At 44.5% G+C, this 27,642-nt stretch overlaps 1 protein-coding gene across 1 annotated transcript; it reads right to left on the reverse strand.

Annotated features, from left to right (window-relative positions):
• Positions 1-9: 9 nt before the first annotated feature.
• On the reverse strand, positions 10-27,642 carry LOC115173302 (adhesion G protein-coupled receptor B1-like). Its single transcript, XM_029731274.1, has 30 exons — positions 27,205-27,642; positions 21,949-22,858; positions 20,909-21,058; positions 20,674-20,772; positions 20,294-20,464; positions 19,854-20,018; positions 17,853-18,017; positions 17,529-17,693; positions 17,275-17,376; positions 17,020-17,126; positions 16,515-16,709; positions 16,262-16,330; positions 14,367-14,475; positions 13,327-13,470; positions 13,001-13,070; positions 12,604-12,706; positions 12,210-12,253; positions 9,663-9,789; positions 6,144-6,247; positions 5,923-6,025; positions 5,623-5,773; positions 5,266-5,335; positions 5,077-5,143; positions 4,614-4,871; positions 4,397-4,495; positions 4,238-4,274; positions 3,274-3,938; positions 2,820-2,927; positions 2,446-2,496; positions 10-2,080 (listed from the first exon to the last, which is right to left on the reverse strand). Exons 2-30 carry the CDS (start codon positions 22,664-22,666, stop codon positions 1,883-1,885), a joined length of 4,614 nt encoding a protein of 1,537 aa, XP_029587134.1. The 5' UTR covers positions 22,667-22,858; positions 27,205-27,642; the 3' UTR covers positions 10-1,882.

The following is a 27,642-nucleotide window of genomic DNA, read 5'->3' on the forward strand; positions in this document are numbered from 1 at the left end:
CAGCTCACATGTAGTAATATAGATATGTTTTTATTTTATTCCAAAAAAAATCACATTCATCTTGTGCTCTCAAAACTATACATTTACAACAAGAGGGGGGCACTATGGCTAGGAAGGAAATAGGGGACAGGAAAGATTTTTGGCACATACTGTAGTGCAATATTGACACGATTATCAAAAACACACTATTACAGAAGACATGAGGTTCAGTTACTCCACACAGTGAGGTATGGAGTCAAAACAGTTATCCTGAAGCACTGTTTTTAGATATATTCATATAGGCTATTATTAATTCTATATAACATCTGCTTTTTAGAATTAGAATAATCTACTAATCACAGACCTCCAAATAATTTGTAGTCTTGCGCTTTCACTTGGAACACAAGCAAACCTCTATTGAATTCATGTGTTTCATTACTAATACATATTTGTTATACAACAAAGTATCTGTATGCTCTGTAAATATGAGGAACATGTTATAAAAGAGTATTGAAACATCTTAAGAAAAACTGGCCTTAAAATTCTGATATCAGTCCAGCTTGAGCATCAAGCGTCCATCATATTGCACTAGTTTCACACTGATGGTTTTAAAACACAAGGATGGTGTGTTGAAGTCTTTAGTAGCTGGCACTGCGGAAGTGAAGTCATGTCGTTGGCAAGTGCCTCACAGCGTATAGTCCTGGGATCTACAGTTCTTTCTACAAGGCTGTGTGTGTCGCAGGATGGAAAAGAGGTCCAATATCGGGGCTCTTGTTTATTGTGAACTGGAGGTGGGAATCTAATGGTCTTTGTCCAACACTTCCTAATGAATGCCGCTCAGCAGTTCCCAGAATACACTGCTCTTCCTGTAACAGAGCTTGATGTTCTTCCAGGTGCCTGTCATGTGCTGCGGAGGCATAACCAGGGTTCTCACCAACACGCTGACTGTCCGAATGCTATGCAGTCCTTTTGGGTTTCCAATTCAAATCAAGTAATGATATGTAGAGTACAGCGACAAAAACTGTAAATTCATGGATAGTAAGATGAAAACTGAGATTGATGCTAAAACAATAAAACAGAATACAGGTAATAATGATAATAATATAATAACATGATAATAATAATGTTCTGCTCTGTAAACATGATCAAGCCTTGTCTCCAGTGTAGGCATCATAGTCTCAAGAAGAGAGTTCTGATGGAAGAGTCTTTGAAGCTCTTTAGATGCACTTCCAGGCAAAGCGAGAAAATAACAGCTACAACACAGGAATTAAAGGGTGTGTCCATAAACCACAGCGTTGAGTCAGACACCAAGTCTGATGGGAGTCCAGTTGTCTCGTCTTGCCTTGTCCTAGCTAACTTGGAAGATGCCTTGGCCGCAAACACAAAATAACAAATGTTCGGTTTGGTTAGAGCTCCGGGGTAGAGTGAAGCCCACTGTTTTAAAACGAGTCGAAGTGGCCTGTTGACCGCATGTTAACCATGTCGACCACACCTCTCTTGAGCCCAGTCGGAAGATTAAAGGAAACCTCTGTGGTCAGACCACAAACAGAACCAGAACCAGTCCTTGGAACCATCCGTCACTATCTGACACTAAAGGCCAGCCAATATCACACTGCTTCTCTAGTGTTGCTCATTATCATGTCCTTGCTGGAAAACAAATCTTGACGACACAACACGATAGCCTCCCTCTTTTCATCTCTCCATCTTTCTTTTGTTGAGGGTTTGTAGACACGGATTCTGGGTTCAGAACTCTCTCAGCTCTCTCTTCCCCCACCTCTCTTCGCTTGTTCGTTCTTGGCTTCCTCTCCTCGATCCATGTGGGTCCGTGGCTCTTCTTCTCCCCCAAACCAATAGAATAGGTGACCGAGTTTGAACTATAAGAAACAATCTCAGGCTCATCCTCTCAGACCTCCGTCTGCAGGTCAATGATGTCCTGGCTGACCATTGAGATGGTGGCTCCAGCCTTCTCCCACTCCACCTGCTGCATATGCAGGGGCGACACGGCCAGGGGCTCCAGGTCCTTCCGCACCCAGGCAGGCGGCGAATGCTGCGTCCTCTGGACCCCATCCCAGGGTCTCTCCACCTGTTGCTGCTGCTTGTCCTGATGAGGTGAAAAGTGGAAGGCCATGAGTATTGGTATCATCAATAGACCCACATTGGATTCAGTACGTTCAATGCAATAAAGCTGGACCTATATTTTGATGAAAATTGTGAATCTGGTTGATAGGCAGACCGATGGTCATTCATTGTAGTATTCCTTGTTTAATTCAACAACTGTCAATCGAATGGCCATTAACTAACTACCTTTAAGGTAAGTTAAAAATCCTAATATAATTGTGTAATGTGGAATAACAGTTCCTCTTATACTGGGGGCTAGTGGTGCATTGCAATGCAGAGTATGCCCTATTTAAAATGCCTTAAAAGGTGTATTCAGAAAGTTAGACCAGTACGGGTAATAGGACTCACGCTGTGGTTTGTTTTGTCACTTCCTCCAGAGGACACACTCCATCTCACAGACTGTAAGGAATAAGAAAAAAATGCATAGTTTAAGTAATTATCTTAAAAGACTGTTAATGCAATTAACAGCTGAGGTCAAAGGGGTTTGCTGAGGTCAATGTGGTTTGCTGAGGTCAAGTTTTCTTCAAGAACAATACTCTTATGTAATCTGATGAATCTGATTAAAGATGTTCCTCGGCTCGGAATGGTCTCTCACTCTTTTGGTTAACGTTGTCTAGCCTAGCGACTACCCATTTATTTTCTACTGTATTTATCTTCAAATAAAATAACTGTATGTGAATCTTTATGTACACTGTAAAATAGATTTCTATATGATCATTTACCTTGCTGTCTGAAGCAGGGGACTCTCTGTCTTGTTTCTCAGCGTGATGTAATTTCCTGTTGAGGTCCTGGAACATGTTCTGGTGACGTTTCCTTGTGTGCATGATCTTCTACAGGACACATGGGAAAAAGAATAGTAGGTCAGCAAATTACACAAAATGACTACATTTTAGACAAATTTAATTTTGTTACTGATGTTCTTTGTTACAGCAAGAATAAATCACATTTTTCACACAGGGACTGGAGTCTGGAGAGTTGTGCTGTGCAGAACGTCTTTTCTAACTGTGCATGCATTTCCAATAATCTATCTAGATTATTGGTTAATATACAAACATGCACTTGAGTTTGCTTAAATGTAGCTCTTTGACGTTATTACATGTTTATTACAAGTTTATAGATGTGCTATTAACATGATAATACAGCATTTGTTTTTGTTGGTTACAAAAAGATACATACCTCGAAATCTAATTCAGCGTAACGGGACTTCTGTCTCTCCAGGGAGCTCATGGACAGTGTGGAGATGGTCTCGCTCTTGGACATCATGGAGTTCATGGAGTCGAAGGTGTCTCCCAGGCTGCTGTGGGTGATGTGAGACTCGCTGGACATGTTGTGGATGTTCTGGATGGGAGAGTCCCTCTCCGAGTAGGACACGCTGACCCGGTCGGACGGTAGCGTCTTGAGTCCGAAGGCGGCCTGGGGTTCAGCGAAGGGCCCACTGAGATGAACCAGCCTGGTCTGTGGAAGCTGCTCCACGCTGATGTTGTACTTGGACGTGTCCTCTTTGGCCTTGCGAAGGGTGGAGGTGGTGTTGGGCAGGAGCAAGTAGCCACTACCGTCGGGGCAGCTCCCCTCGGCCTGGCCACGCGCCAGGTCGGCATCCAGCTGCTGGAAGAGCTCACCGTCGCACACATAAATGGGTTTCCCGCAGGAGGACGGGTCCATGCCGCCATGCAGCCGGCTCTTCTCCCTCTTCAGGGTGAGGGTGTGGCTGGAGTACTCGGGCACGGCCTGCATGTGGGCCTTGGTGGTGTGGGAGGGCAGGGTGTGGAAGTTGGAGCTCATGGGGAGGGGTAGCTGAGGTGGGAGGGGCATCTTCTCCTCACAGGAGGAGTTCATACCACCTAGAATAGAGAGGATGGAAGGGGTGGGGGCAAATAGGTAAGAGAGTGCACTGACAGTACAATCATGCTGGGCATTTCTGTTGATTCACATTGATTGAAAGGATGGTCAAATGTAAATAATAGATTCAGAAATAATCAAAGGCTGTGCTGAAATGTTTTCCTTAAGTAGCAACATGCCTCTAAAATATCTTCATTCTAAATGGACAAATAAAGGCCCTATGCCCTTCGGGAATGAAAGGGCATTTAAGTAAGTGAATGGAAAAATGGTTAGGGGGGGTAATGAAAGGATAGACGCTCACCAGGTCTGTTGGATTCAGCATCCTTCTCGAAATCAGACTGCAAAAAATACAAAGAGAAGGTTTTCTTAGTATTTATTTAACACATTTACATTGAAAACACACGATTCAATCATTCATAATGATTTCATTCAAGACATAAGCATAACCAAAGACACTCACCATGAGCTGGGTGTGGTGGCTATTTTGGATGGAACTGCCAGAATCTCCATTGCCATCGTCCTTACGGTCAACAACTCTGCATTTCACTGCCTCTTGGACCTATTGGAACGGTGGCAAAATGACCAAACAGTCAGCTACATTCTGATGTACCCTTTCAGAACACCCTTCAATACAAACCAAAACATAGGAAAATAATACTTGAAAACGTTGCGCTTACCTCTCTACGCAGGATGCAGTGCACCATGACGATTATGAACCCTTCCAGTGAGTCAAAGACGGCGAAGAGGATCTGGAAGAGAGCGGAGCGGCGGTCGGTCATGGCCAGAACAGCGGACATCCAGGTGAGGGCCAGCAGAGGCAGAATCACACAGGAGCTCCACAGAGACGCTCCCGCTCGCTCCTTCAGTTTGACATCGGTGATGCCGTCCTTGGACACCAGTTTGTTGAAGACCAGGATGCCAATTACCATGTTCACCTGTTCAAAAGAAGTTAAAGACACAATGAGTGAGACAATTGCAGTGAGCAATGTGAGCAACTGTGGTTAACAGTATGTTAAACAATGGTTAGCCATTGGTTTAACTACTATATGTCATAAGAGAATGCACGGTAAAGCATTCATTAATAAGTATTTGAAGATTTAAAAAAAATAATATATATATTAGATATACAGGGATATATACCAGAACAACAGCAGCAGCGGGTCCAACAAACGAGTAGAGGAGTCCACCCTCCAGAGAGAGCCAGCAGCTACAGGGAACAGACAGAACAAGAACACTTATTACATGAGCTAGGGTAAGGGAGTTAGAGAGAGAGAGGTAGAAGAAAGAGAGAGAGGTGAGGAGGAAGAGACAGATTGAGGTTCAACGTACTAGTTGACGGTGCCATATCCCTTAGCCTTGGTAAATCCAACAGACACCGCCACCACCAGAGCAGGGAGTCCTATAAGAGAGAGGGGGAGAGAAGGAACAGAGTTAGGATTGAACGAGAAGACAACATGGCAGAAATGGAGGAAAACATACAGTTAGAATGTCCAAAGATGGTTGGAATTAGGTGAAGTCTGGAAAAGGAACGACAGACACGTAGATACAGTGACAACAGACTAATACAAATAGAATGACTTTATCTACTCTTTGAATGGGGATGCCCTTTCTAGCAATTATATTTCTCTGGACAGAAATACAGACACAGTTACAGACAGACAGAAAGCCATTTATTAGGGTACGTACCCCAGCCCAAGCAGAGGAAACGCTTGCGGATGATGCGGTTGCGCAGACGGCCCGTGACAGCCATGTAGGACTGCCATGCTTCCGTCAGCACCCAGCAGAAAGATGAGAGGAAGAAGAAGTGAAGGAGGGCGGCCACCACACCACACACCACCTGAAGGAAGGAGGGAAAGAGAGAAAGAGAGTGAGAGAAAAACGGTGTCAGTGGTGCGGCTAATCCCCAAGGCCTCAAAGCAGGAAGTCAGTCTAAGCCATAGAAAATAAGAAAAAGAAGAGAGGGGATTGGTTAGAATTGTGCCCTACCTTGTTGCGAGCCTGGGTTTGTCCAACCAGAATGAGGGCATTGGAGCAGATAATGGAGAGGCAGAAGTTGATGAGGATCACTGAGCGCTCCGAGCGGATATACCTGGAGAACGAAATGGAGAGAGTGAGGACGGTGGGGAAGACAAAGAGTGTTGCTCACACAAAAACATATGACATTACTGAAATGTCTAATAGTGGTTTTGCTTCCAGGGGGCACTTACTTCCAGACGGAGACATAGATGATGATGAGGAGCAGAAGGGTGAGAGAGGAGACTCCACAGCCCACGATGAGTGTCACAGAGGGAAGCAGAGTCTTATCCATGTTCTGTAGAGAGAAGACAAGACAACACAACGCATTCCCTTAGTACGGTGCGCACCAGCAAACACACCCACATGAAAAAGGCTAACACCAGAATATGAACAACGACACACACACACACACACACACACACACACACACACACACACACACACACACACACACTAGCAGTGAGCCTTGTGGGCAGGCTCTCTGCTGCGCTATCTGGAACAGCAGACGGCTCCCTGTAGGCAGACAACTGAATGGCACAATTAGGCCACTGCTAAGGCAAGGTGACCCCAAGGTGAACGTGCCGGAAAGACGAAGCGGCGAGCCAGAGACTCGGCCGAGGTCACTGCGTTTCCCCATAGAGCTTTTGAACCAGCAAATGAGGCGAGAAGGATACAGAACATATATCTCCCGCTGCTAAGCAGAGGGTGAGAGGGAGAAATATCCTGGGTGTTTCAGCGTGGTGGCTGGCTGTTATTTTCTCCTGCCATTGCGGTGCGACAGCGGCGCTATAGCTGCAGTAGAAACCTTCCACGTATCTCCACCCATCCTTACAAGATGATATCTGCATAGATTTATATGCTGTTGTGTTTTCCTATGAGGGTATTTTTACTGTGTCTGTCCGTGTGCGTAGTATCTTCTCACCCCTCCCTGCAGTGGACAGGTGGGCTGTTATCCCGTGCACTAATCTGACAGCAGCTTAGAGCACTGCTAGAGCCGTCGGAGGTGCCCACCTTTGTCTCAGACAGCCCTGGCACACTGAACTCCCGGCGGCGGGCACACGGGAGAGGATGTCGCGCCCCTGTTAGCCCTGTTGCTGACTCACCTGTGGGGCCCACGAGGGCACCGATACTGATGAGAGGGAGCCAGTGCCCCCCCCCACCCGCACCCACCAGCTAACTGGCTGGGGCTTATTGCCTCGCCTACCGTCCCCCTGCTTTGATATCTTTTGTGGGGGTTGAGTTAATTGAACACCTTAGATTAATCTGCATCACCGTGGTGCAGATGAGACGCGGACGAATCATGGTCAGGCGCCCAAGGAGGAAAGCCTTCTTTATAAGCGTAAGTCTAACTAGGCATTTTGATAGGGGTTAGGAATTGTGCCACTTATAAAGCGAGCTAAATGCCGAGGAAGAAAATAAATTGGCTATCCGGGATCCTTGGGACGTCACTTTGAAGTTGAAAGGTAAAATGGTTAAGGCTTTGGCCTTGCGGATAATGTCTGAGAGGCTAAAATGGGGATGAATGCAGTGCCTTGGAGGGCTGTCTCTGTCGCTATCTGCTCTCTGTGTGGACCTACCTCATATCTCTGCACAGCTGGCAAACACCGCCTAAGGCAGCCAAATACTAAATTAGCACAGCAAATTTGTTTCGAAATCTATCCAACTACATCAGAGGCTTCCAAACCAGATGGCAGACAGCGAAGGGGTGTGCTGAACTGCCTTTTGCTTCTACCTTTTGCTAATGCCAGGGAGAAAAATAACAGTGGCAGCAGTATGCTAGCTTCACTATATCCCTCCCTATCTATCTGTCTATATGGGTTGATGCAGCCTTTCGACATGGGCTACTGAATGAAACTGTAATTCAACCTGTCTTGAGTTTGCCCTTGACAGAATCCCAATGTTCCCATGTTCTCCTAAACCTAGAATCAGGACAAAAACCAAAAAGTATTTATGGTGCCTATTAAGTGTGCATTTTCATTTGGGATAAGGCTTGATTACCCAGTGCGCACAGCTCTAATCGGGGTCCATTGGTCAAGGTTATCTTCACTGACTAACTAGGTGGGCCACTCCTGCCTCTTTGACCATGTGTCCAAGACACGTTCTCATTGGTGCAGGGTCCAGGAAGCAGACCTTATCAAATGAGAGCTGAAACACTGCAGTGTCGTGTCTGTTCTCTCCTCTCCCATACAGCTGGCAGGCGGAGGGACAGTATTGAAAATGTCTATAGTACACAAAGGATGGTGGGGTGGGTGGAACCGTCAATGCACAACCAGAGGTGTGCCTCTCATTGGCCAGCATCTTTGCCATTTTTTCAGAGACTTGATGCAGCCCGTGGGGGACAAAATGATTGGCGTAGCTGGCCGTTGACTATGGGGATGGGTAGGGGTGGCTGGTTTTTGATGTTGTCTCACAAACACAGGGGGCGCTGTAGCTGCCTCTCTCTTTTCCAGACTGACAACAGAGACTAATCAAATGATGACAACAGGTCTAGAGACAAACAAAGCCCAGATTGCATCTCTTATGTTCAGATTGGCAGCATCTTCCACTGGATACAGCAGAATCATGCAGTCCAAGCATACTGACTGGCTGTGCTTTTGTATAGGCTTAGACATGCTTCTGCTGTGCCCACCATGGTTAAGTATGTGATATTTGCAGTGGAATGGAAGATAATCGTATGCGCAATTAAAGCGATCTGAGAGACACATGCATTTCTCTGAATTTTAATAGCAAGTCCCATCTGTTGATTGTCACTGTGGTTTTGTTCATTGCAGCAAACTCAGCACCAGCACTGCACAAATGGGTAAACCATTATCTCTGACCTGGGGGTTTGTATAGGGGGAGGGGGTGGGGGTTGTTCTTCCTCAATATCTCAGTTACCAAAAATCACACAGATGAGCTTGCGCCACAGAAGTCGTTACCAGGGCAACTAGAGAGTGAACGCTATGGAGGCACAATCTAAACGGGGTAAATTATACATTGCCTTTGCGCAATAGAGCTCTATACATATTGATAAAATGAATACACTAATCAAAGTATATGTTCCAACAAGTCAATGCATGCTGTGAAAACTATGAAATGCAACTCCCTATGAATTTGAATATCCAAAATGCATGAATTAAGAAACTTGATCAAATGGAAACACATTTCTGATATGTAGAACACATTCTGATCAGATTAATACGCCTAAGTGCCTGAATACCATACACATTGTTCAGGTGATGCCTGTAACGTTAGCTATTCACTCTATTTGTAGGCTACAATGAAAACATTTAGCATTATGTTTTTCAACTTGATTTTATCTATTTCATTCAATTGTTAATAATTACACAGAATTGCCTACGATTATTAATGCAGACACGGGCATATGTCATTTCCACATATTTGATTAAGAAAATGTATTGAAAACCATCTTTAAAATGTAACGACTAGGCCTATTATCACAATTATTCGACAGTTATTTTGATACATATTGAATGCCATTTCTATCGGATATCAACATGTTGCACAGTTATCTGATCATTAAAATCACCAGGCTATCAAAACTACGGTCAACGGCACCTGCACGGAGACAAAGACGAGGAAGCTGGCAGCGCGAAACCGAGTCATTCGAAAAACAACGCCTATGTTTATATTTCATTCTATCATCACACACACGCACAAAACGAATATTAACATTAAAGAAACCCATGGTAAATAGGCGCATCACTTACCATATCAGGGTTTAGACGCGCTAAAATGGCGAAGGTGGAGAGCCTGTCACACACGCAGTTGGTTCTGAATGAATCAACAGCGACCGCTCTGCAGCTACGCGCAGACCAAGATCCAAGCAGCGAAGAACTGCACAGGGCGAGAGTGAAAGAGAACAGCGGGTTATGTATGAGTGAGGAAACATTTTTCGGAGAAATGATTCAAATCATCCTCTACATCCCAAACAGCTGTCACTGTAGAATATAATAAGACCACATCAAATATGCCCAGAACATTTGTAGTAGCAAATCACAGGTCTTTCAGTTTTTCATGTTATTTGAAATGTACATTTTACATTTGAGTCATTTTGCAGAAGTAGTGAGTGCATACATTTTTCATACTGGTCCCCGTGGGAATCGGACCCACAACCCCGGTGTTGCAAGTGCTATGCTCTACCATGAGAATGTATATTTTTAATACGTGATTGATATGATATGTGATATGTGTGTGAGTTTTATCCATATCTAAGTTCTTATTACACTGTAATGATATAAGAATAAACCTGTTGTTTTCACAAGACAAACTGTTTTGTTATAATGAGTGACTATGTCTCATTCTGTAATTGTAGTTCTAACACCTGAAATGGTGGTTCTGCTGTGGGATGAACACTTTATTGTTGCTAATGCTATAACAAAAACATAAAAAATGATCTGGCTAATTGATATTCTTTGACTATCTTTCAGAAGCAGTAGTATATATGAGATGGTGGACACTGGAGAACCCCAACAAGCCTATCGTCAATATACTCCAGCAGACTTTCTCAAATGTACGAGTAAAATAAGAAATATGAGTGGATTTCTGTGGATGAGAATGGATTTCATTTGTGCCCTTCTGCTAAACCATGCATGGCCTTATGGTTTGGGCATGGGAATCGCTTCACCACATGCCCTCTATATGACTGCCATAGGGTCTTCTCTAAACCTTTTGAATATCTACGGTGTATGATGTTAACTCTCAGTTAAGATGGCCACTATGGATTTTCATCCAAGAATATCCAGTTCTAGGTATTGAGACAAAGGGCAAAGTCTTGTCATCAATGACCAATAAAATACATTGTAATCAGCAATCTCCAGACAGCAACAATCCCCTTTCCTCATCATGGAAGAATGAGGGATGATACACAAGTGCATCACATATATTCTGTGACAAAATCCTTAGAAGTTGTAAGGTGAAGTAGAGGGTAGACTAGGCGGCATTGTTCCTCGGAAAGGTTTGTTTAACTGTAAATATCTGACTGTGTAGCTTCGAATGGGGATCAGACACAGTAGGTTAGCCTGGAATGAGTCTTATGTCTAATATCTAATGCTAATAGCATCTCACTGAGAGGTGGACACTGACTCTAGTCTAGACTAGCCTAGCTTAGCGCTAGGCCTCAATCTGTGTGTCTATAGCATAGCATAGACAGTTGGGCGTGGATTGACATGTAGAATAATGGCATCTCCCCCATGAGCCTGCCTCAAAACCAAACAAGTGCTGCTCCACAGAGTAAACATTGACCCAAACTCTGATCCAGGGCTTCTCCCTCTCTCCCTCTACCATTCCCCCCTCTCCTCCCTCCATCTAGGCATTAATCACATCCGCTGTCCAAAATTAATCTAATTTAGCTGGAGGCACGTACCCCCTCCCTTCTGAAAGTGGATGAGCTAATTACATTTTCTCCTCTTCCTCTTTTTCTTCTTCTCTCTTTCGACATGGGCTGCTTTTCTCAGGTGGGAAGGGATTCGGATGTGGATAGGGCCTCAGTTGAATGCATTGCAGTGTTTATCTGTGATCCACAAGTGTACAAATCTAAATGTAAATGTATGGCTGGCTGCCTCCAAAATAGTCCCTATGGAGCTCTGGTCAAAATTAGTGTGCTCTATAGGGAATAGAGTGCTATTTAGGATGCACGCACCCTAAGCCCCACGGTGATAGATCCAGAGCTGGGGGTAAACAGAACGTCAGGGGGTGTTCATAATGCATTAAAATGCATCTAAACATTTTTTTAAACGTTCATGTTTCACTTCCTTTTAACCTCTGTTAACCTTTAAAAGGACAACATAACAACGGGAGAGATGGGAGAAGAAGAGTTTCCATTGTCTTTGGACGATTAGAATGAAACTTTACGTCAATGTTGCCTCTGTGTTGTGTCCCTCTCTAGTTAGTGTGGTATGAATGGATCCAGATGACTTGTTGATCAGTGAAAGGTGTCACAGGGGGCTCTGAGGATGAGAGAGGCTGCTACCAATAAAGCCCAGAGAGATGGGTCATGTCAACATGGTCTATTGATGCTCTGTCCCTGCTAGTAGAGATGATTGACATTACAAGAGATGCAACACTACTGCATCACAGTGACTTATATAGCTAAAGGGTGAATGGTCATATAAAATGACAGAAGCAGGAGTGAATGGATCTTTGAGCTGGCAGGAATAATCAACTGTCCCCAAATGGGTTGACAAAAGGATGAAAATATGGACATTTATGAATGGAAATACACAAACGGGATGTAAACAACATTAGTCACCACTTACGTTTCACTCTCATCCCAAGAGATGCAAGTTTCATTTATGGTGTCCTGGAAAAAGAGAAGAGGCGGGGTAAGGATCTAAGAAAAAGGAAATGCGTATGGTGCACAATTGAAGCACAGTTGGAGTCCTCCATCTACCACCATATGTGTGAGATGCAACAGCATGGTGCTAACCACCATCACGCGTTTCTTTCACGCTAACTTTCACGCCACTCCTCATTACCATAATGGCGCAGGTTTATTTATGCAACTTAATGTATAACTCTGAAGTTTGTGGTTTAAAGATCAAAACGATTTAAAAAGTTATTGTGGCACTGCAAGTGTACAGGAAATGTCAAATGTTGGATGCTTGTTAAAAACTTGTAGTTCTGAAGAGCCATTATCCAGGGGAAACTTACATTATGTTGGTGGGGGAACTCGATTTCCACTGGGGGGGACAGCAGGCCTGGGGTGGGCTTGACCATAACTGTGACTACCTTGGAGTTGAGGACGGTGCTGTTACTGAAGGGATAAGAGACAGGACATTTGGTCAAATAAAGAACAGTTTTGTAAAAGTACTGTAGATTTAATTCCGGTTGTTGATTCAATGGCAATCAATGGCTGGCTACTTCAGGGGAATTCTAAAATGATCTGCGTATTGTTGTTTTTTACCGTGAGTAACCATATGTCTGTAAGTCACTGAGTCCTAGCCCCATTTAGGTTTCAAATGAGGACAGTCTACCTTCCTCAAGGTACTGTATATCTAGAAGGCACTGTAAAAGTGAGCAGTATCAGTCATTCAGTAAGAAAGGCTACCTTTGGAAGGACAAGATAGAGCTGAGGTTTCTGTAGAGAATGATCCCGGTCACAAATGCAGTGGTGCCCTCTGTAACAGACAGAACCCACAATTATTATCATTATTCCGCTGTCTCACTAGGAAAGAAGAAAATGGTAGACGTCAACAGGAACAGACGAGAGCTTTTGAGACTTTTTGAGTTGGTAGAACTGTTTGTTTTACTGTCTTCTATCTGTTTCCTTAAACAAATAATGCGTGCATGTCATTTATATATGCAGATTAGCTGTGTATGCGTCCGTGGTTGTGAATGTACACTCTTTAACTACAGTGTGTATGCCATTCTCACCAGACTGGTCGATGGACAGAGCGCCACGGGAGACAGTGATCTTCTCCTCTGAGGTCCTGACCCAGTCCATCATGCCTCTCCATCCTTTCACTGGGAAGGTGAAGTCGGTGGTCATGGTTGTGGGGCGCTTATGGATGCTCAACACTGGAGAGGAGAAAAGGAGATATAAGATGTTGTGTCAAAGAGTGTTCCTGGAATACATGTTGTGTACAGGATACATGGACTCCGCTAGGGTCTGGTAAGTGAAGAATCAATTCATTGAACCCTGAACAAGCGGAGGACAGCTATGGCTTCATGCGTCACGTCTTTAACTGTCTGGAGGAGTTGCTGCTGAATCCTGTGTGAACTGCGATTGTGATTGTCACCTTTGCTATAGCCAAGACGACATGGCAAGAAATTGCTGACGCAATGAGAAAAATAAGCGTGAGTTCTACAGTTTGGACAGTGTGTCTTTTCTGAGAGTTTATGTAAAACCCAATCTGCTACTAGCTTCTTCCCACATATTTGGTAACTTGCAGGACGGGGTTAAGCTTTGCATCTTTGCGTCCAGCTAAACATTACCTCGTACCCCTGCACATCGACTCGGTGCCCCCTGTATATAGCCATGTTATTTTTCTTTATTTTTTATTCGCTATTCACTTTGTATTTATTCCTTGTGTCACTATTTCTATATATACATTTTTTAAATCTTTAAATCTATATTGTTGGAAAAGGACCCGTAAGTAAGCATTTCACTGTTACTCTACACTTGTTTTCTACTTTTTACTATCTTTGAAGCATGTGCATTTGTTTTGTTGATTAGATTTTTTTTTTACATATTTCGATGCTATGGTTCTGTGCTATCTTGAAGATGGATAGCTACTAATGGGCCTGCCAAAATGTCATAGTGATAACAGTTGCATTTTTCCCACTAATCTAGAACTTCTCTAGTGACATGATTAAGATTGATGCACTCTGTGGCTGGATAAAGGTAAAGACAAATCATAATTATCTTGGGGGTAAGAGCAGAGAACAGCTGGCAGGGAAAATTTGTAGCTCACCTAAATTCTCTGTGACTTCATAAATGTCTTGGAAGTCCTTCATCTGCATACCGATCATGTCCACAAAGTCCTCGACGAGCTGCAAGAACTCCTTGATGTTAGTGCCCATCTAGAGGAGAGACCGGTGGAGGGAGGGAGAGAGAGAGAAGGAATAAGGGAGGAGGGGAGACCGTAAATTAATATAAAAGAAATCCTAAACATCCAGGGATTGTTTGAAGTTGGTTGAATTAACGTCATTACAACCCATTTATAACCAGAACTGGTTGATATCTGGTTGAAATTGCGTCAATATTACAACGCCAGTTTTGCTGGCTGGGACACTATTCGTTTTTCATAGAGGGTATTAGCATTGTTTATCTAAGCTGTGCATACAGAGAAACAATTCATGTATAGGCCTTATACCGTACTGTATATGTAATGCCTTTCATACTTCGTTTCATTCTTTTACAATACTAATGTCCCTGAGCAGTGAAAAGCACTATCATCCACAGTGGAGCCTCCTAACTTCCGGAAGGCCAGACATGGGCATCAGGCAGCAGGCTGCTGTGGAAGGGAGGGAGGGCTCTTACGTCTCTCTGACGCAGAACAATTGCAATGTGGGCGAAAGGTGTGTGTACATCTGTGTGATACATATTGCACAATGTACAGTGTCTGTGTATGTGTCCCTTCTTGACAACGACCGTGGTCTGTGGGTTGGTATGGAGATGCACAGATTGGAGAGTGGGCGTTGAGATTCTCCCTGCCTGCCTCGCTCTTTCTCTCTGCCCCGAGCGTTAACTCTCTCCTAACTGAAACACTGCTAGTTCATAATCAGTTCATCTTCAATTTGACATGCACATTTTTGTTCCCTGAAATTTGGGCCTTTTGATTAATGACTTGAGTTATCCATACTAATATATGTATTACCTTCCTCTAGCCATGTAGATAACAACCTGCGTAATCCTATCCACGAGGCTGGGGGCCACAGTTAACTTGAACAGGGTTTTCATCTTTCAAGTATCAAAATCAACATATTGCAAAATGTTATGACAAATATGAGTTAAAAACGCCAAGAGGATTCATTCAAATTCATGAGAGGCACGTCTGATTCAGAGCATAAGATGCTAAAAACAAGTTCCATGGATTTCTACTTATCCCTTATTCGTAATGGTTCACGTGAGACACACATGAGTTAAATAGTATGGTAGTGTGCTATCCTTGTTTATGGGAAACCTGCTCCTAACACTATCTTCAGTATAGGATGGTGTGAGGGTAGTCAAGGGGTTGTGGATTGATATGACTCATGTTCTATTCCTTTTTAATCAATATTCAAAAATGTTTCTGAGTGTCCTGCTCTTCCTATGGTGTCTATTCTTTAGTTGGAGAACTGAATGGTTTTTTGAGGGGGGGGGGGGGTGATAATGAGGTACCACCAGCTACCACTTTCCCCCCATTCTCTCTCACACTTACAACAACACAGACCAAACTTTCCCCCCATTCTCTCTCACACTTACAACAACACAGACCAAACTTTTCCCCCATTCGCTCTCACACTTACAACAGTGACAACAACACAGACCAAACTTTCCCCCCATTCGCTCTCACACTTACAACAACAGTGACAACAACACAGACCAAACTTTCCCCCCATTCACTCTCACACTTACAACAACAGTGACAACAACACAGACCAAACTTTCCTCCCATTCGCTCTCACACTTACAACAACAGTGACAACAACACAGATCAAACTTTCTCCTCCACTCCATCCCTCACACAGTTGCAAAAACCTGACAAAGGAAGAAAAAAGTTCTCCTCCACTCTTTTTCTCAGTTACACAGTCATACAAACATCCACTCACACCTATTCATATGTTGCACTGCATAAATACACTGCTGTCAGAACTTGTCACTCACCAGCTGTGCCTCTTCCCATTTGTCATGATGCTCCTCCTTCAGTAAGTTGCTGATCGTCTGGGCATAGTTCTGTAGAGAAGGAGATATGAGCGATAGGTGTTAGACTTGACAAAGCCCAAATCACACTTTGCTGGAGGAGTGTGAGGGCATACACATGGCAAAGATGAATAGCTTACTCTGTGTGAGTGACAATGCACATTACAATTTTATTTCCAATGCTTAATTCAAAAGCAACACAGTATTTCTGACTGACCTCCACATCAGCATTGCTCAGGCTGTATCCGACTCCCTTGTAGATCTCAGTGGTGTTCCTGAGTACATCCATGATGGACAACAGGTCTCCGCTGTACTTGGTCCCCTCATCAGAGGTGGCCCTCAGTCGGGAGATCACCTCAGAAATCCCATCAGCCATCAGGCCCTTCTGAGCCTTATTAACACCATGCTGGGCCTATGGGAAGGGAGGGTAAGTAGAGAGGTCACACTAGGCCATTGATACTCTAGTTGGTGTACTGGTAGTTTGAGTACACCGCTGGGAAATCATAGGCTGTGGAGATGTGTTTTGAACTATCATCATATTAGGTATCCATCATTGTAATGAGCCCCATCTCTAAGGGTTTGTATTTATGACTTTAAGGGCAACGTCTACAAAGTTGCGAGGTTTGACTACTAATTGTGTGATCCAACAACAGATGATCATAACTAGCAGGTTTGTTGGAGGACACATCTCAAGACACTCCTTTCTGGCGTAGTCAACTCACCAACAAGGAAATGTCCTGGTAGTTCTTGGAGATGCACTTGATGTGGGTCGGGTTCTCCCAATAAGCAAGGCCTACAGCGCCAAGGGTGCATCGGCGCAAGACCATGCCTGTGTATACAACGGAGTACTGGAGGTCAGCATGATCTTACACAGGGAGGATCACATTACTTAAACATGTGAAGTACATGTATATTCAAGTGAGGTAAATGTATGTATTATAAAAAAAGAATGTGCTCCATGTGTTAATGTACTGTACCGGTGGAGTCTGTAGGGCAGGTCACTGCAGCCATATCTCCTGCTGGGGTCCTCTTCCACACAACATCACCGTCGGTCTCCTCCTGACAGATCTCATGGGGTTCTGAAAAGAGGAGAGGGAGACTTGGTTACATATTTTGGTGCATTGAATCAAAGTATTTATCGGTTTTCTCTGGTCAAGTTGTATTTGAATACTATTGTTTTGTGTTGAACCACTGAATTGTATATCAGCCATGTTTGTTTTGACTCACTGACCTGGGCATCTTTTCTCGTTGCAGCGTCTCAGCTCTCCTCTCTCTCCAGGGCAAGTCTGTCCACTGAAGTAAGGTCCTTCGCACATCCTCTGTCTCTGCTGGCTTCCTCCACCACAGGTCTTACTGCAGCTTCCCCATGAGCTCCATGATAACCAGCGTCCATCAACTAGAGAGAGACAAAACACAATGTTACCCCTTGACCCTGAACAGACTGACCAGTAGGCAGTGGCCTTTCACCTATAGACTACCCCTGAAACTGGTTACTTGAAGAGTTATTATGACGAAAGAGGTTTCCGTTTCAAACTTGGTGTTGCAAGCTATCTACCTGGGCAATCTTTCAGGAAGCAGTTATTGGTCTCACGCCAGTCACCACGGCACTCTGAACCTCCGTAGGACGGTCCGTTGCATTCACGTGTCCTCTGCTTGGTGCCATTGGAGCAAGAGGTGGAGCAGGTGGTCCAACCAGACCATTCGTTCCAGGCACCGTCCACTAGAGGGAACCAGAGAAGGAGATGGAGAATTGGGACACCATCAAACCTCGGGCCATTATAGTAATCATCATGGCACAAAGATGCTAATAACATTTTAACATGTCCTACTTTGAGACTGAGTAGCAGTGAAGGCCCAAACTCTGTTCTGTTTGTCCTTCATGCACCACTGCAGGTGTCTTTAACTCTAAAAGGCTCCCATGCCAATTGCCTTCCTCAAACGACGCACAAAACCACCAGTTGTTTGCGCATAAGAGCCTGATCAAGTGTAGTGTATTTTAAGGGAGAAAAATGGCTGCTCGCTCAATGCAGGTCAACATAGGCCTACTACAATGTATCATATAGGAAGAAAGATGATGGGCCTGTTTTTCTAATGGATGCGTCCCAAATGGCACCCTATTCCCTAAATAGTGCACAACTTTTGACCAAAGCCCTATAGCTATCCTATGGGCCCTGGTCAAAAGTAATGCACTATATAGGGAACAGGGTGCCATTTAGGACGCAGTCAATGTTTCCCAACACAGGATGGCAGGCCTAATTCAGGAGTCTCTGGAGGACATCGGATTCCATCGCTCACAGAGTTCCACCTCATTAAGTTAGCCCTTCAACCTACACGGGTGAGCAGGAACCTTTTTTTCTTTTGTTCTAACGGGAATGGATGGGGGACTTGATTCAGTGCAACACTTTACTTTTAATTCTGCTCTAATCACTGTCCTCTTTGTCTATTCTTGGGTAGGCAAGGGGGGAAAATCGGCCTGATGAAAATACATGACAGGCAGTTTGAAAAAATAAATTAAAGTAATATTTAAATTTCATGAACTTCATTTCTAAGATAACAGTTTTCCAAAGGGCAAGCCAATTTGTCAGAAACGGAATAAATCATAATTAATGGATAAACAGACAAAAAAGGTTAATGACATTTTAGATTTCCTGGCTATTCCCAAATATTTATTTTGGAAGCCAAAGTAAGTGTTTTCTTATTGGGTCGAATAGACTATTAAAGATGATTTGTCCTCAAAACCCCTTCAATTTCAGGTGAAATGTATATTCCCTTTAAAAATGAGATTTTCCCAAAGTTATGACAGTCATTTACAGCGGCCATCTTTTGGTGGAGCATATTGCCATCAGCTGTCCTCAGTATAAAACTACATGGCCAGGCACATTAAAAGAACCAACTCAGAAAATCAGTTATTTGCTAAGGGAATAAAGGAATTGCAAATTAAAAGCCATTGTTGTAATATCTACAAAAACATCTAAGTACCAGACGGACTAAATATTTATGTACGTAGGTGAGAGAGAAGAGGACTAACCCACCTCACTGTCAGTGGGCGGTGTGTATGTATCAACAGAGAGAGAACTGAAGCTCCGACATGTTTGTGTGTGTGTGTGAGTGAGGAGTGTATTACTCACTGCCTGTACAGCCCATGACTAAGCCCTGCAGGCATTTGTTCTGCAGATACAGTACGTCAGTTGTGATGCCAAACTAATATTTGACTCCCCAGATAACCACCAATAGTCAGAATGGGTAGGATGGGTAGAAAGGAAGGAGGGAAGAGAGAAGCCTTGAAAGTGAAAGTATCTTAGTCAGTCAGAGTTCTTCCCACAGGGGTCAGTGAGGATGTTTAAGGCTAACCCATTGACAAAGATATGCTCATTAAGATGAGTAAGTAAGCGGTCCTGTGTGGCTGAGTTGGTAAGAACATGGCGCTAGGGTTGTGAGAACAATTCCTGCTAGGGTCACGTATACTTAAATGTATGCACTCACTGTTGTAAGTTGCTTTGGATAAAAGAGTCTGCTAAATGGCACACATCATAATTAAGTAAGTAATAAGGCTAACCTGGGCAGACTGCGATGTTGCAGAACTTGGTCTGTTTGATGGGTCCCTTGCAGGGTTCTCCTCCGTTCTGGGGCTGCTTGCAGGTGCGGGTGCGGTCACGGTAACCACGGCCGCAGGTGGACGAGCACAGGCTCCATGGGGACCACTCGTCCCAAGCTCCATCAACTGAAAACAAGAGGAAAAATTCAGCCCATGTCACCAAACATACATTTTTACAGTTATGGTTTATTTGCCCGCAAAATAAATATGAATTCATTGTAAGTAACTGAGTTGTAGTGTCTTTGGGTGTTGACTGTTCAGGGAGGGGACAATTTCATGAGCTATCCACTAGGTGGAGTTGTGATCTTTACCATAGTTGCCAACCTATCTAGAGGAGCACACACACATGCACACAATCAACACCACCCTAAACACGCCCCAGGAAATGAGCCACCACTTACCGGGGCAGACCATGGTGTTGTTGCAGGGGCGGTTCTCGCGGAGGGGGCCGGTGCATTGGGTGCTGTAGGAGGATGTAACACAGAAACGGGTGCGGGCCTGCCAGCCCTCTCCACAGCTCACTGAACACACACTCCAGGGGGACCACTCATCTGCAACCGCAGCAGCGTCCACTACAAAGGTCAGGGGTCAAAGAGTCAGCGCTGAAGGTCTGGCGGCCATAACACTTGTTATATGGTAGATCTAAGCTATACATCGAATACTTCAAATGGTCTACCGGTATCTTAAATTTGACAATATTATACTGGTTATTATGCTATTGTAAACACCTCTCCAACTATTCCTAAAACTGGATTTTTTCCCCCTAGAATTTAAGTCTCACCTGTTTGAGGAGCCACAAGTCCAGTGATAGGAACATCAGCGTTGTCTCTTTTCAGGCCGACGATGGAAGCCAGGGCTTGGCTACGGCTGCGCACTTGACCTGTGGAGGTAAAGGATGGTTAGTGAGCTGAAACTCAAGCTGCTTCCAAACAGATCAGCACAAAGACAGACAGTAGGTTGGGCATTACAGGCTGACAAGAAAACAGACGGACAGCTAGATTGACAGGTAGACTCACCAATGCAGGGCTGAGGGTTGCAGGCCCGCCCCTCTTCGACCACGCCTTCACACACACTATCCTCTGGCTGACAGGCTCGGCTGCGCACCTGGACTCCACCCCCGCACTCCATACTGCACTCAGACCAGCGGCCCCACCCACTCCAGCCCTCTGCGGGAGAGAAGAGAAGAGGCACATTGCATACATGATATATGGCACACAAGTCCAGAGACATAATTACTGAGGATGACACTGGTACGTAGATGTGGAGTCAATAGTCTGAAGGACCTGAACTCATTCTACAGCGCAGAAACTGACATATCGAAATGGCTACAGTTCAGTAAGAATGTAAATTGATTAGTCAGGTAAAGTTTTCTTAAGGATTTCAATGTAAAAAATGGAAACCGGTAATTGGTGTGCATGTCAGGGAGCTGAGAAATGCACAAGGACAGCTCTTTGTGAGAAGCCATACCAGATTTTAAAAAAATAATTTGAAATGATTGTTTGCTTTCCAGCACCCTGGAAAGCATGGTGTGCAAGGCTGGCGCGTTGCTACGGTTACTGCGAGTGCTTGGCTTCGATTTCCTGTGCAAGCTAACTGTGAGGGCTTTGTGTACGCTGTGTGTGTATCTCTCGCATCCCTCAATCCCTCAGCAAAGGGCCAGTAAACATGTCCGCCATCCAAGAAAACAAAAAGGCGAGCTAACACGTGCAGCGGGAGCTATCTGACCATTTAGCCCTTAAGGAGCCCCACAGTCTCTTAACAAACACAGCTCATTTACGCCTTATGATACTGGGGGAGCAAAAAGCACATCTTCATCAGAACCCCACATTCTCTATATCAGCAAAGGGGGGAGGGGGGGCATCTCAACCACATGGAGAGTGAGGTAGGGTTGATGAGTTGGAATCAGCTTGAGGAGATTACGCTTCCAAGGGAACGTGTCTCCAATCAGCCAGACAGAGATCTAGTCTAGACTCTACACTCTTAAAAACAAACATGTGGAGTCATGGACATTGAGCATAACACAATAAACAGATTAAACGGTGGTAACTCTACTCACTTATGATCTCGGCATCGCGTACAATGTCACGTCCAGTGTCTCGGGGGGTTGGGATGCACTTCTCCAGGTAGACGCCTCCACGGTAGCAGCCGCCGGGCTTCCTGACGGGGGTCTCCCAGCACTGGCAGGGGGTGTTCATGATGCCGCAGGGGTTGAGATGGGTGCTGGTGGACAAACAATTCTCCAGCCACTGGCACAGCTTCTGACAGGCTGGCATACTGGGGTTCCTCTTGCCCACCACCAGGAACTCGGCCTTGAACTCACCGCTGCTCTCTCCCTCCACAATCTCCAGGCCGTGTCTTGGCGCCACCTTGCGGAGCTGCAGGAACTGCTTGCTGGACTCCAGGTAGGTTACAGACGTTGAAGCGTCGCACAATCTGACGACTTCATCAAAGCTCTCCATACCCAGGTAGGTGCGAGAGGTCTCAATGAAAGAGTCGAACTGGAAGGTCTTGACCTGGCGGGGCAGGCAGGAGTCGGTGGGCTTGGTGATCTTCATGTAGACGGTGTAGCGGCGAGGGTCTGGGTTCTGCAGGGTCCAGGAGCACGGTGTGGAGGGCAGGTTGGCGGTTGAAGAGAACAGTCCGAAGAAGCGGCTCTGCTCCAGGGTGGCGCAGGTATCAGAGGCCGGGCCGGAAGGGACGCTGGAAGTCAAACCGAGGAAAAGGAGGGCCAAAAGGGCCCCTAAGGGCCCGGACTGGGGAAGTGACCACGTCATTGTGTGGTCGCTTTGAGAGGACGTTTCGAGGGGACACAAAATCGATTTCACTCTTTTCTCTCTCCTCTATTTATGCAATTTGTTGTGATGTGACTTCGGTTTCTTGGACCTTGTTGATTTAGTCTCTGAGGAATCGGATGGGGCTCAAAGGCTTCAGTGGGACAGACAGACAGTCATGTGTCAACGATGTGTCTGTTGGATAAAGGGGAGACAAAAAAACGAAACATGACAGGTCACTAAGTGTAACAATTCTCTGATCAGCACCTACCAATACGAACCTCGGACCAATGGTGAATTCAGGAATTTTTCAGAACCAACTAATATTTGATTTTCATATGATGATTATACACATTGCAACCTGCACATGTTGTCATTGTGAATACATATTTGGTCTTCATTTACTTAATTGACATACCTGTATAAATAAAGGTGAAATCAAAAAAAATCCCGGCCCTCTGATTACATTTATCCCCACTTGAGTATTGAGCCTGTGATTAGCATTACTGTGCATTTCTGTGCAGCATCAGATCTCTCCAGTGAACAAATGAACTGAGGGTCCAGAGTATAATAACAGTGTGTGGACCTGCAATTACAGTCCTTCGCAGCGGGCTAGCCTCTGCTCTCTCTCTCTCAATCTCTCCCTCTCTCTAACTGTTTCCTCCCACACACGAGAATGTGCCACTAAACGCTAACCAGTGTGCGTCAGGCTGACGTCTGTGCCATCGCGTTGCCGTTGGGAACCACAGACAACGCTTAGAGTCACTTATACTCTCCACATAATAATTCACATTTCCTGTTGCTGCAATGTTATTTTCCTTCTGTAGCAAACTGGCTCCAATTAAGATCCTACATATGTGTCTGTCAAGTCACGTATATGAATAACCATATCTGGCCCAGCAGCAAAGAGCACACAAGATCAATGTCCCTGTGCTGGACTCTTCATGTGGCACCTTATACTTGATGAGTTTACACAATGTCTAGGTGTTATGGCGACCTGGGTTTGGGGCATTTTGGGGGCTAAGGAGGGAATAAGGAGAGAAGAAGACTGTTGCTCAGCAACAACTTTCTCATGCATGCAGGGTAAGGCTATTCTTCCTGCCATGTGTCACTATGGCAGCCCAGTCTTCCTGTGCTAGAGATTAAACGCCCAAAGAAGCCCTGAAACATGATTAATCCACCAAATGATGCTGAGTAATTCATGAATATTCAAATATTATAAGTAAGTATCAAAGGGGGCTCAAAAACTTGGCTATGTTATTGGGTGTGTTGAGGAACAAGAGGTATAACCAGGTGCAGAATGATATACCAAAAAACTTGAAATGCTTGCAAAACTTCAGCAAGGCCTCCTCCTTCCCTTGTTTTCTCAGTAGCGGTGCACCTGCATCCTTCAAAGCTAGACCCTATCATTCCTTTCCCTGTCCGTCTCGCTCTGCAAAAGCCTCCTTCCGATTACCCTCCCTCTGAGGGAGACCTATGCTTTGTGTGGGAGTATGTCTCTCGCTCTCTCTCCTCCCTCTGCCTCCCAGATACCAGCCGGAAGCTCCATGAATGGGCTTCTAGTGAGGCGAAAACTGAGGAGAGAAAGGAAAAATGTCCGGCTGTCACATTTACAGCCTCTCTCTCTCTTTATAGTCCCTCTCTACTCCCCTTCTCTCGCTCTATCTTGCTGCTGACAACATTGCTGCAAAAGCAGGCAGCCTAGGCGTAAGCAGTTGGTAGTTATGGAAACAACTGTTATACATTTTTGGTGCATATTGTTGTAAAATTGAGAAGAGGGGAAAGTGCTAAATTACCATCAGGTGCTCTCTGTTTGTGCTGTGATGCACAGTTTTCAAGTGCCACTTTTCATCAGAGATGATGATGTGCTTTGCATAACACCGTGTATCCAACAGCACTAACAGCCCAGTGGAAAACACTCCTGTTTCTCTCTGGGGATGTGCACTTAAGACTGTGTACAACATGTTGAAGTTGTACAATGATTCAAGACTTCACAGGAGATCTGCAGAGATAGAAGAAGTGCTTTAAGGCAGAAGGGCCATTTGTTTGCATGACTAATGAAAATGGAGCGCTGTGAGAAAGTAAGGGGGTGTGTGCAGGTGTGTGTGTGCGTGTGTGCGTGGGGGGGGGGGTGTTAGGAGTTCTATTGCTGCCATAGAAACCATTACCCTTTGTATGTGTCTGTTTTGAAGGCAATCATAGATCAGTAGACAGTGTATTTACCTGTGGCTATCAAGCCCTGACTACTCTAAACAGGTTCTAGTCATAGTATATAGCCACACAGACAATACATTTTTATTTGCTCAGCTCTGCACAGCACTGCATGTAATCTGTATATGAACTGTTTTAACACAGGGACATCTCCTTGGTTCTTCTGAAAAGATAACATGCAGCAAATGAAGGACACAGCTGCCACAGGTGGCCAACAAATCCCCAAATCTTCTATCACTTTGTATCTTTTTATGCAGAGGTTGAAGAAGGGAAAGATAAGAGAAAGCAAGCTGCAGCTGAACCATCTGAGATAGAAGCCCTAGGGGAGGAGTGGAGGAGTGGGGGAATGGTGAGCGGAACGTGGGAGGGAAGGTCACTTTTAATTCCTGTCCCCATTTTTCCTTTCTCTGTAAGATTGCTCTCTTTCTGCTGACTTTCATGACAAAAGTAAAAACTTGAAGGAAAAAAAAACCCTTTGCTCTCGGTGCCATCAAGTTAATGAAATGGCTCACGCTGTATCTTTTCGATTGCGTGCCATGTGCAAGCCAAGGCAGGCACATGCAGGGCGCCATCCTTAAACTCTGTGGCCGTTTGACTCTCGTTTTACAAATTCATGTGACACCACAAGAAAAAGGGCGCTGATGAGGATAATCAACACAGCCCAGGACTACATGATCTCTTACACCCACTAGAAAGGCTCTCTCCCACACTAAATGTCACTAAGCTTCTGGCAACCTTCAAATATGCCTGTTTCCATCCAAGTGTACCCCCTCTGTGTCTTTCTATGAGAGCTGACTTGTTTGTTAGCACTTCAAGACATGTATCTTCATTATTCACATTATAAATTATGAAAGTCCCCCTTTGTTTTGGAGACCTATGGTGAGAGTCAGTTCAGTTTCTGTGGCAAACGTGTGTGTGTTTGTGTGTTTTCCAAATGCACTTTTGGAGGTGAATGCTGTACAATGCCAGCAGGCAGCCAGTTAGCAAATGAACATCTTCCAAAGCATTACATGAACGCTGAGTCATGCCAAAACAACATGCACTGACATCATGCATTAGGAAGGTCATCAAAGCCAGTAGACACCGTTTGATGATTATGAAGTCCTTTTCTAGTTTCATAGTCATTGAATAAACAAAAACTGAAATGGTAACCATGAAATCCTTGCTATACACTATGTGCTAGTCTTTATTCAAGCAATAGCAAATGCTGCATTATCAAATGATAACGTCTGATAAGAACCTATTAACTCAAATCAAATTCCCGCGATTGATCAGAGTTCAGCAGGGTATGACCATGACAGTTGGACATATTGAACCTTTAAAAGGAACCACCACTGAGAAACCTTGGTAGAGCAACCTGTTGCTGAATGTACCTTTCTGCTGCTTTCCCATGTGACAATCTATCACCACTCCCACGGCACACATGTTTACGTCTGACATTCATAATAAACATGATACAACTTCATCGCTGTCATTAAAATCACTTCCAATTGACAAGCTCGTTGCACACGGTTTCTTATGACGTCTGTCTGTGTCCATGTCTGTAAAGTAACACTACGTGAAATGAAATGTGGTGCGCAGGGACATTGAGAAATATTGCCCGGCTGAGTGAAAACTTACAATGGAGTAATCAAGTTGATACAGTATCTCCAAGGGTAAAGTAATTGCAAGATATCATTGATATGTGGAAGATCTTTTGGGGTTATATAATGCAACATATACCGTTCAGATTTCCCGAGCTGCCCAAATGGATCTGGACAGCTATTCACAAGGTGGAACGATAGTTCCTTGGCTCCTACAAAATACCTTTAAAGGACATGGAGCAATACGTGTAAGACCTGTTGAAATGATTTTCATTTGCATGCTTGTTTCACATGCATAAAGCTCCTCGTGTTGTGCCGTGTTGTCGTAGGGCTAATCATGAATCCAATGTGCAGGTTGCTGCAATAATGTGTTCTGAAGTCACAATATTGCACCAATAAGACGATGGCAGACAAACGAAAAAACTGAACCCGACTTTCCTTGTTCAGCACCATGGACAGCGACCGAGTCAGGTTTTTGTTCTGCACCATGTACAGCGACCGAGTCTCAATACGCCCGGCGCTGCACTGACTAAACTGATGCTGACATTCCAGTACCTCAACTCTCCCAAAGTCTAGCAGGTTTCCTCACATAAGCTTCCATGAAAACACATCAAGACAAAAATAAACATGTACATGGAATACAAACTATTTCACCAAGCACTGTCGACCAAGCACACGATTGAACTGTCAAAGCAACAAAACACGTAAAAGGAATCAACCAATAGAATAAATAGGCTACTACCATACCTTAAGAACGTTCTATTGGTGCACACTCTCCATCCAAAGGTCCACAATTCCTCGAGCTGGATTCAGGAAGCAACTTTCGAAGTCTTCATGTTGTCATCGAAGAATGTTCGGGCCAAAACGTTCAGCATGGGGCGACAGCAGAAACTGTAAATGGCAAGTCCAGACCCGACTGTGTCGGATCGATCCCAAGTTCTAGAGCAGTGTCCACTTCCACAAGCAAATGTCAAATAAAACGACTCTGACCAAACTCCAAAGAGTGTACTACCAACTTTTCTTGGTTGCTATATCCAGATAAACTGACTATAGCCACATTTCGAATTGATTGTATATTGGAGCTCCAAAAAGTCCTGAAAGCAGAATATGTGTTCTTGTCTTTCCTTTACGAGCTCCAATATATTGTTGGTACTTTTACTCCCGGCTTCGGAGTCCTGCTTGTGG

This window comes from Salmo trutta, chromosome 34 (genome assembly GCF_901001165.1).
Source record: "Salmo trutta chromosome 34, fSalTru1.1, whole genome shotgun sequence".
In the NCBI taxonomy this organism is placed as follows: domain Eukaryota; kingdom Metazoa; phylum Chordata; class Actinopteri; order Salmoniformes; family Salmonidae; genus Salmo; species Salmo trutta.